This window comes from Haliaeetus leucocephalus, unplaced genomic scaffold (genome assembly GCF_000737465.1).
Source record: "Haliaeetus leucocephalus isolate CR32 unplaced genomic scaffold, Haliaeetus_leucocephalus-4.0 Scaffold517, whole genome shotgun sequence".
Classification (NCBI taxonomy): domain Eukaryota; kingdom Metazoa; phylum Chordata; class Aves; order Accipitriformes; family Accipitridae; genus Haliaeetus; species Haliaeetus leucocephalus.
This window is the reverse complement of record NW_010972953.1, coordinates 1,817,289-1,827,322: the sequence shown is the minus strand read 5'-3', so window position 1 is coordinate 1,827,322 and position 10,034 is coordinate 1,817,289. Positions and strand designations below refer to the sequence as shown.

General features: G+C 66.1%; 1 protein-coding gene across 1 annotated transcript in view; it reads right to left on the bottom strand.

Moving 5' to 3' along the window:
• DLGAP3 (discs, large (Drosophila) homolog-associated protein 3) overlaps positions 1–6,858 on the bottom strand; it is a 9,598-nt gene extending 2,740 nt beyond the window's left edge. The window contains exons 1-10 of the mRNA XM_010576315.1: positions 5,836–6,858; positions 4,570–4,775; positions 3,957–4,071; positions 3,590–3,824; positions 2,693–3,033; positions 2,487–2,572; positions 1,359–1,783; positions 957–1,048; positions 617–760; positions 3–116 (exon numbers count right to left, since the gene is read on the bottom strand). Coding sequence (XP_010574617.1) covers positions 3–116; positions 617–760; positions 957–1,048; positions 1,359–1,783; positions 2,487–2,572; positions 2,693–3,033; positions 3,590–3,824; positions 3,957–4,071; positions 4,570–4,775; positions 5,836–6,858 — 2,781 coding nt within the window. The remainder of the gene's footprint in view (positions 1–2; positions 117–616; positions 761–956; positions 1,049–1,358; positions 1,784–2,486; positions 2,573–2,692; positions 3,034–3,589; positions 3,825–3,956; positions 4,072–4,569; positions 4,776–5,835) is intronic.
• Positions 6,859–10,034: the final 3,176 nt, after the last annotated feature.

Here is a 10,034-nt window from a genome sequence, read left to right as displayed (position 1 = left end):
GCCTGGCGGGCCCCCTGCCGCTGCCGGTCCACCGAGTCTAAGGAGCGCTCCTTCACCGGGTGCACCTTGGAGCGTGGCGGCTTCTTTGGTATCGGGGGAGGCACCTTCTTCTCCTCCTGCACAGATAACGGGGGGCTTCAGGGCAGGCACGGGGGTCAGGACCTCCGGGGAACAGGCGTCTCCGGTGGGCTTCGGCACAGCCAGCGGGGCGTGCGAGACGTGCAGCTCCGCGCACGGCGCTGCCACGGGTGGTGAAGCCAAAGCCACGGCGAGGCGGCCCCGCGCCCGTCCTGTGCCGCGAGGCAGGGCTGCGCGTCCCTTCGTCTGTCTGCACAGGCGTGAAGGTGTCCGCAGCGTGATGCTCCTGCCCGTGCCGAGACCCTGCCCGGCCCCTTGCGGGCAGCGCTGCCCAGAAATGCCCAGCGAGCCATCTGCGAGACCGCGGCGGGGGCTTCTTTAGCCTTGTTTTTTTTCCAGCTCTGTTTTTCAAGTGTTTGCTAAAAGCAGCTGCCAGCGACAGCCCAGCAGCGGCGGTTTGGGCGCAGATGTGCTTGGGGAGGAGGAAGGAGGGAGAGGTGACAGGGGACAAGTGCCAGCGGCAGAGCCCTGCCCTTACCTTGGGCTCCACGATCTTCCACCCATTGGCCTTGAGCTGCTGGAGCTCTGCAAACTTCATGCTGACGTCCTCAATGGAGAGCTGCAGGAGGTCCCAGAAGCCGGCCAGGTCTTGGAAGGTGGGCACGGGGAACGCGTTGGGATCCTATGGGGACAGAGGGGCAGAGCGTCATCCGCGTCCACCTGCGGGACCTCGGCTCTGCTGCCCACGTGGCCATCCCACCTCCACGCTGCTGGGGCAGCTCTCTGTCCAGCTCTCCCCCATGGCGTTACAAAGTCCCTTTTCCACTGGCTAAGGATACGAGACCCCCCCACCCACCATGGCTGTCCCTGGCACTCACCATGTTCTGCTGGCAGAGGCGGTAAAACTGCTGCACCTTCTGGGACATGAGGAGCTGGGCGCTGCCCACGGCGCTCCGGATCTTCTCCAGGACTGGCGGGGGGAGAGGAGACAGTCAGCCCTCCCATGGGGCACGGAGCCTCTCCCCTGCACGAGGGGAACCTGCACCCCCTTGGGGTCAGCGGGACAGCCTGAACAGCTTGGACGCCCCCCAAACCATGTGGCATCTCCAGATCCCACTAGTCCCAGAGGGTTTCCCGGTGTTTCTTGCCCCCACCCAACCTCTTTAAACTTGGCAGGGGAGATGCTCCAAGGCGGGAGCACCACAGGACCATGGCTGTGCCCCCCCCCAGCTCTTCAGGACCCCCAGTCCCTCCCAACCCCACAGACCTCCCCGACTCACTCTCCTCCGGCAGGTCATAGTCCTCGGCCTCCCTCTCCATCTGCTGGCACCAGCCCTCCATCTTCTCCACCTCCGCCTGCAGCAGTTTGATGAACCATTCCCCATCGCGGTGGCAGGGGGAGGCACGGCCAGAGTCGGGGAGGCTGCGGGAGCCCCGCTCCATCCAGGCATCTCGCCGGGGCACCTCCACCGTGTCGTACTGGAGCTGGTAATCCTCCCGGTACGCCCACTGCCCCTGCGTGTGCACCGTCTTGTACACCGCGTACTGCCGGCCGGACTCAGGCTCCGAGGAATGCCGCTGGAAAGGGCGCCCAAACTGCAGGGCTTTGTCCTCGGTGGCCACGGCCAGGCCGGTGAAGCCCTCCAGCTCCAGGTCCGCCTGCACGCCCGCCGTCACGCTGTTGGAGCGCTTGAAGCGTGCTCGCCTGCGGAGAGCGAGAGCGCGTGGGGACCCTCGCAGCCAGCGAGGGCAGCCCCGGTGCCCCGTCTCCCCACCGGGTACCATGGCGGGCAGGGGCAGCGTGAGGGATGCCCGCAGGTAGGATGGGGTTGGGGATGCTGGTCTGGATCCCGGAGCATTTGGGGCCGTGGAGACAGCCCTGAGCAGCCGCAACCTGCCAGTCCCTTATCTCCTCTGCTTTTAGCCCGTTTCCATGGCTACCGGTGCTGGACCGAGGATGGAGAGAAGCGTGCACCCAAGCTGCGTGGGCACGTTGCCGGAGTTCCCCTCCGGCGGGCCGTGCAGGTCCCGGCACGGGGCACTCCCACCCCAGCCAAAATGTCATGTTTAGCTGCAGAAAAACCCCAAGGTTTCATCTGTGCTTGGGCCAGGCTCAAAGCTCAGGGCTGAGCCCCAGCGGAGGAGACCCGAGCAGGGGACCCCCTTCCCTGGGCAGTCCATTTGCAGCAGCGAGGTGCAGGGGCAAAGGGAAGGCCAGATCCTGCCCCAGGTGGGGGCAACTGGCCTGGGATGGGGACAATGCGGAGCTCTGGGGGTCTCAGCCAGAGGAGAGAGAGAAAAGATGCTTTGGGCAGTGGCAGCAAGCAGAGCTCAGGGAGTCCCGAGGGGACCCAATCCCCCAGTGCAGCGAGCGTGGCAGGTCTCAGCCCAGCCCAGCCGCGTGGTACCTTTTGTCCTCCTCCACCTGCACTCCGATGGAGTGGAACTCTCTCTGGCTCCGGCTCTCCGTATCCGAGTCGGAGATGGCCTCAACCTGCCGAGGGGCAGAGGGAGAACGCTGGAGGGCAGCCCCGAGATGCCGCGCAGCGGCTCACCGTCGCCCACACCACTCGGGGAGGCTCAGAGCCGGCTCGGAGCCCGCAGAGAAGCCCACCTGAACGCCGATGGATGGACGCCACTTCCTCTGCCGAGCCAAGCTCCTCAGCTCTTCCCGGCCGGGGATGGCCTTGATGATGAGCGTGGAGGGCTTGGGAGCGGCGCGGGGCTGGACCGGAGGCAGGTCGAGGGCCACGGCCGTCACCTTGGAGCTCTCCAGGCTCTCGGCCGAGTTGCAGCGGGCCGCGGCATCTTTGGACCAGGCGGGGCTGCGGGCGACCTCGCCGGGCAGGTAGCTCTCGTGGGTGGACTCGGTGCTGCTCTGCGCCGTGACGGAGATGAGGGGTTTGGCTTTGGTTCCTGGAGGGATGGGAGGTGGAGCTTTTCTGTAACTGAAGGCTGTTGTGGGAGAGGCGCAGGATGAAAAGGCACGTGAAAACACAGACACTTGCTCATTTCCCGCCACGAACGGGGGCCCCTGGGGGAACGCTGCCCACCTCCTCCCGTGGCGCAGGGCTCGCAGCCCCGCAGGGTTTGCACCTCAGCCGGCTGAGATCCTGGCTGGAGCTCAGAGGGACTGTTTGGCCGGTTTATCCCCAGAAAGGGATCGGAAACCACCCCAGACCCACGCTGGCCACGCCGCTGCAGCACCCGGCAAGGGACAGAGATGGGGTCAGAAGTGGAGAGAAGGAGGGAAAGGCAGATGGGTGCTGGGACCACAGAGCGGCCCCCTGAGCGGGACTGAGCCACAGGCAGGATGCTCGTGCCCTGTGCCAGTGCTGAGCTGGGAGCGGGATGCTCGTGCCCTGAGTGGGATGCTCACACCTTGTGCCGGGGGGCTGCACGGGGCAGGACGGGGGGGCAGTGGCAGCCCTTGGCAGGCGCCCAGGTTTGCAGGCAGGGAGATGCGGGGGTCCCTCACGCGGCCGAGCCCCTGCCAACCCCCGGGACTCACAAGTGCTGGGCTTCAGGATGCTGCTGGTGATGGGCGGCCCGGCGGGGGCCGACATGGAAAAGAGCGAGAGGCAGTCATCGTCCTGGGAGCAGCCCGCCTGGATGGCCCGCAGGTAGCTGTGGCTCCGCATGCGAAAGCAGCCGGGCAGGTCCAGTGCCTCCACGGCCTGCGACTCCACCTCGCCGAAAACCGACTCGCAGACGGCCTCGAACTGGTGGTTGAGCTCGTCATTGATCTGGGGAGAGCGGTGGGTGAGGCTGGGGGCGGTGAGCCAGGGTCGAGCGGGGCAGGAGATGCTCAGAAGGACATCTGCTGCCCCGCTCCGTGCCCCAACCTGCCCCACAGCGCCCGTGACATGGGACCCTACCTGGCCGGTGGTGAAGGAACGCCCGTAGCCCTGTCCCCGCGGGAGCATTCGTGGTGGCGTGCAGCAGCTGGGACAGTTACAGATATATGAATCAGAATAGTGCCTACTTGCAAACCTAATGAGAGACAGTGGGAATAGAAGGGATTGCACCAAAAGCAACATATTCAAGCAGAGCATTTGGAAACGCAGCCGCGGCGATGCTCCCGCCGGCCACCGCCGATGTCCCCACTCCTAACTGCCCCAAAATGCTGTCCTGGGGGTACGGAGCCATCCCCCAGCAGTGCAGGGCTGCCGGAGGGCTACGTGCCTGCTCTGGGACACAGGGCCAGGGACGAGGAGCCAGCCTGTCACCCGCCGGGACTGGGGCGCATCCCAGTCATCTCCTTTCAAACGTGCATCTTCTCCCCAACCTCTGCACGTGGCTGCAGCAGTGGGTCCCACCCTGAAGCCCAGCACAGCCACGTGCCCGCCAAAGGGCAGGGCTCGGTGCTGCTGAGCTGGGGAGCGTGGCCGTGAGCGAGGACGATGCGCCTCATCCTCCTGGGGAGCCCCAGCCCACGGTCCCACTGCTGCCCGCGGTGCTGAGACGGGGCCGGGAGGCGACAGCCCTTACTTGGTCCTGGCCTGGTCGGCGCTGGAGGAGCGGCGGTAGCTGTCTCGCCGCGTGGCTGCCCTGGGCGATATTTTGGCGCTGGCGTCCGAGTCGGCGCTGTCTTCATCGCCCATGGCCTTGATGTAGCTGCCGCTGCGCATCCGCCGGCAGGGAATCTCCCCGTCCTTGCCCACCGCTGGGTACCCGCTCCACTCGTCCTGCGGCACCTGGAGCAGGAGGCAAGCGTGGGAAGACGCGGTGGCCGCGGTCCCGCGGTTGGGACGCACGGCCGAGCCCCGTGCCTGCTACATGGCACGTGCCAGCCCGAGCCTGGCATGCATGCGTGGCCCAAACCCAGCACATGTACACGGCCCAGAGCCGGTGCATGCACTGCATGGCTCCCCTGCCCTCCCCGCAGCACCCCAGTGCTGCAGGGACAGACCCCGGGGGTTCTGACCCCCTGAGAAAACCCCTAAATCCGGGAGAGCTGATCCCTCCTAACAGCCACGGCTCCCCGTGCCCCATGGGGGGGGCCAATTCTAAAACGCACGGCGGCGCAGCCGCTCCCACCTCGCAGCCCCCCACCCGGCAGGCAGGGCTGGGCCAAATCCCACCCATGCCAGTGCAGCCACCAGGCTGACGTAGCAGCCGCTAGTCCCGCTACGCGCCGCTGACACTAGCACTACAGGGTCCTTACCAGGCTGCAGCAGGGGGACGGTGTCCCCTGGCCCCCATGGGGAGGGCGGTGGGGACGGTACCCTGCCCTGATGCCCCCGCTGCCGGCAGAGAGAGGCCCCGGCCGCCCCCAGCCCCTGGCCAACGCGGCATTGCCGCTCCCTGTCTCCTTCCCCCGGGAAAGGGAGAGAAGAGTTAATTAGTTTTTTAATTGGAAGGGGGGGGGGGTGGTGACCTAGAAGGGAGCCCGGTGACAAGGCAGGCGATGGCACCCAGCCAGGCGCAAGCGGGATAAAAGCTGCCAGGAGGGAGCGGGAGCGGGAGCGGTGCTGCCGACATTCCCGAGCCGACAGAGCTGGTCTGACCCCAGGTCCAGCGGGCACGGGGCAGGAGATGGCAGACGGGGCTTCACGCCACCGGCGAGGGGACAGCGGGGACCGGCACGGGACCCTGGGGGACGGGGCACGGGTGCTGGGGACATGGAGCAGAGCTGGAGCATCCCCACGGCACCTTGAGGTGCTGGGATGGAGGGTGCCAGCCCCAGCTCGCCCCACGGCATCACCGGCCACGGTCCCCGGGGCGGCAGCCCCCCCAACTTTCCTGGCCCCTCACCTGCAGGTACTGGTACGCTCGGTCTTTGGCCTTTGCTTCCTGAAGCATCAAGGTCTTCTCGGTGCCGCCGGCGCTGGGGTAGGCTTCGCGGGCCTGGCTGACGGTCATGGTGTGCCAGGCGCTCCTCTTGAGCGTCTGGCCGTCCAGAGACATGGACATGCCGGCACAGGCCAGGCATTTTCCTTCCCCGCCGCCCTTTAGACTCTTCAAGGTCAAGTCTCTGAAGGCACTTTCGGGAGCGTCCACGCAGTACTGGGTGCCCTGCTCGGCAGCGTGCCGGCCGGACACCATGTAGCTGCTGTCGCTGTCCAGGTTGTCGTCGGAGCTCCACCAGCCCATCATCTTGGACCGGTGCCGGGAGTCCACCTTGCGGTCCTTGCTCTTGCTGCGCTTGCCGTGGCGGGACTGGTGGTGGTGATGATGGTGGTGGTGGTGGTGGTGGTGGTGGTAGCCGTCCCCGCGGCCGTCCATCTTGGTGCCGTTGTAGTCCCGCTTGGCCGGCGCCTCCAGGGAGTGGGACTTGGCGAAGAGCTTCTGGACGGAGTGGACGAGGTGGCGGATGCGGCTGGGGCTCTCGCTGCGGGGCTCGGCGCCGCCGGCCCGGGGGTACTGCAGCGTGTGGAAGCCGTCGTGGTGCAGCGGCAGCTGCTTCTCGAACTGGTCCAGCAGCGTGGGGGGCAGGCGGTTGATCTTGCTGGCGGGGTGGGCGGTCGCCATGCATTCGTCGCAGGAGTCGTAGGGCTGCTGCTGCTGCTGCGCGTGGGGCATCCTCGGGAAGGTGCTGCTGGCGCTGGCGGAGGGCGGCTCGCTCAGGGGACCGCCCGGGCACTCGCCGGGGCTCCGCGCCGGGCAGTAGGGATGCTCCAGGGAACACGGCTCGCTGGGGCTGAGGAGGTACGGCGGCCGGCCCTCGGGGCCGTGCTGGACGTAGTCGGCAGGGTGCTCGCAGTCCTCTGGGATGCAGCGGCAGCGGTGGCCAGAGGAGGGCTGTGCCTGGCTACGCTCCCCATGGTAGACCTTCATCGTGTCAGCACCCACCCCATAGCCTCGGCATCTTGCAGGGTCATCCCTGCGGGCTCATCTGTGGGGACAGGGACAGGCACGGCATCATGCTCCCCTCTGCGCCCCACCGCCGGCGAAACATTGGGGCTGTCCCGCGGGAACCGACCGAGGGGGTTTGGAAGCTCCCAGGGCAGGATCCAGCCCTGGCTGGGGTGGAGTGCCATAAACCCGGCTCTCCGTGGGGCAAAGGGGGGCACGGGGCCGGGCACCCAGGGTCGCCCCCAGCTCGGCTGCTCGGAGGGGGCAGCACTAAGGGGGGAGCGGGAAGGAGAAGGCGCCGCCGGCAGCGATGCAGGCAGCACAGGGCCTGCAGACGGCGAGGGAGGACACGCTGCCATCATCAGAAACTTGTTTTCTTCTCCGACACCAAATATTATGAAGTGTTTCTCCATTAGGAGAACCGTTCTGGCTGAGTTTTTCAGCCGTTGCGATTCACGGAGCTGTTAATGAGCTGCTGCGGGGCGCGGGGGGGCTGCGCTCTGATGTCTCCATCCAGCCCATCCTCCTCGCACGGCCCCGGCCGTGGGATGGAGACCCACAACCGGCCGCCCCGCGGGCCCCCACGGACGAAAAGCCAGGGAGCGGAGATATCTATGCTGCGTGTGGGGCATCCCCACGCCGAAGCAGGAGGACAGACGGCATCGAGCCAGGCTGAGCCCCGCGCCAGCCACCAGGACGCTGGAGCTGCGTGCACCCGTGGGGGTTTGTCTTCCTTACAGTCCCTCAAAGGCTCTGCCTTTGGTATGACTGTAAATGAGGAAATTACTTATTCTCCAGTGTAGCTCGGCTAATTAACAGGCATCGTTAATGCTCTTGTTATCCATATTTGGGCAGGGTGCTGCAAGGCAGCCCATCTGCGAGACCGGCTGCAGGGAAAAGTGACCATGGGACGGTCCCCATGACCCATTGGGGTCCATTAAACACGGGGGGATTGGAAACGAGGGACACTGTGGGGGTGTGTGGGGAGGGGGGGGTCCATGTACCCCAAGGAGCCCCGGGAGGGTAGAGGGGCTGGAGGTCCCCGAGGGGTGCAGGGGTGGCCGGGAAGCGCGTGTTGGTGGCGAGCGGGCTGTGATGGGGCCACAGCAGCACCCGGGGAACGCGTCTGCCCTAATAAGCCTCCGCCGTCACCTTCATTCCCAGCTTCAAGGCTGGATGGCTCGGTCCTGTGCCTCTCCCCCCACCCTCACCATCACGCTCCTGCTCTAATGAGGCTCCCTAATTGCTGCATCTTAACTGAAGGATGCTGCAGCCTGTTACAAAAAGAAATGCCTCCCCTCCTGGGAGAGCTGCTATGAGGAGCGGGCACAGCGGTGTGGGAGGGGGCTGCCTCCTCTGCCCTGGGATGGAGCGGGCAATTGGCAGCAGGACGGACAGACAGACAGACGGGCTCCCAGCCCCGGCTCTGCCTCCGCAGGCTGAGCTAACATCTCCTGCTCAGGGAGGGAAGCTCTCAGCTGATCCAAATATTGCCGCTGCGGCGAGAAGAAGGAGTCAAAATAGCTGAGCAGCCCGTCACCACAAGCCCGGCGGGCTTTTGCGCTCAGCAGGTGCAGGAATTAAACAAAGCTGGGTTCTGTCGCCGCGCCGGCGAGGCAGCGCCGCAGCTCTCCCGCAGCTGCGGGCATTGGCGGAGCAGGGGCAATGGATGGGGACATGCCACGGTGAAGGATGCTCCATCTGCCAGTACCAGCTCACCAAAGCCACGCGGGCGCCTGCGCCCTGGCCAGGGACCAGTCGGTCCCCCCGTGGGTACCCCGGGGATGGGGAAGAGGTCGGGACCGATCCTGTGGGTCTCAGCACAGGCTGTGCAGCCCAAGGTCCCCGTCCCCACGTCCTGGCCACACGCAGAGGGCAGGAGAAGCCACCGAGCCCGCTCCTCTCCCCTGTCCAGGGTGGGCAGCGCCGGCAGGAGGCTGCCACAGGGGCAGGGGGAACCGGCCGGAGCGCGGCTCATGGGCAGACGGCCGCGGCCGAGAGCCGGAGCCGTGTCCCGCTGAAGGCCGCTCACACCGCGCACCCCTCGGGAAGGAGGGGATTTGCACCACTGAACTGCAGACTCAAAAAGGAGGGGGGAAAAAAAAAACCCAGCCCGGCTGAATTTTGTGCCATTTAACACCAGGGTAATTACCACCAGTGGGAACCTACCGCCCACACAATTATGTGCTAGGATAAACTGGAAGAGCATAATTACCATTACAAATAACTCACTTCTTGCCTTTATTGCATCCAAAGCCTGGAGAAACTCCCATCGGCGATTCCCCCACGGCCACCTTCCCTCTGACGTCGGCTCCCACCGCATCTCTCCCTGCCACGAGGGTCAGCACAGGGAGGAGAGGGGCCCATAGCCCCCCGGCACTGCGGGCCACGCCGAAATTCAGCCTCCCGCTTAATTTCCCATAGGGGCACTTGGCAGAGGCGGTTCTGCTTCCCAGCAGCCGCCCGGTGAGATCTCTGCCTTTTAGGCAGCGCTGTGCCGAGGCCCAGGGCTGCAGAGACCAGGGTCAGCGCCAGCAGGAACCTGAACTTGCCTGGGACCCCAGGGTCCCCCCACCTTTCCTCCAGCTCTGGGACCGCTGGCGGAGAGGTGACGGGACAGCAAAAACCTCACCACAATGTCTGGGTCCGGCAAACCGCCCTGGCGCAGGGCAAGACTGGGTTTTCCAATGTTTCCAGGTCAAACCTCGAGAGCTGGGGTTGGCGGTCCTGCGCCCGGGGGGTGTCCCAGCCCCCTGCCCTTCCCGAGCAGCCCCAGCCGCGGGCGGTGTGTGCCGGGGTCCCGGCGAAGCCCGTCGGTAGCACTTACCGCCCAGCGCTCAGGGGGATGCTGTCCTCATGGCCCCGGCCGGCGGCAGCTCCTCCACGCTGGGTCTCCCGGGGGCAGCAGGCTCTGGGGGGAGTGACACGAGGGGGATGAAGCCCAGGGAGGAAAAGCAAGGGTGTTCCTCCCCAAGAACAGCCTGACCCAACTCCCCGTGTATTTTTTCAGCAGCCCAACCTTTCCTCCTCCCCCGAGGCCGCCCCGTAGGCAGCGCTGCCTGTACCGGCAGCGACGGGGACGGCTCCGCACGGCCGCGGACACGTGTTTCGCCCAGCTTAGCCCCAAAACCATCCCCAGCCCCATCCTCTTATGCAAT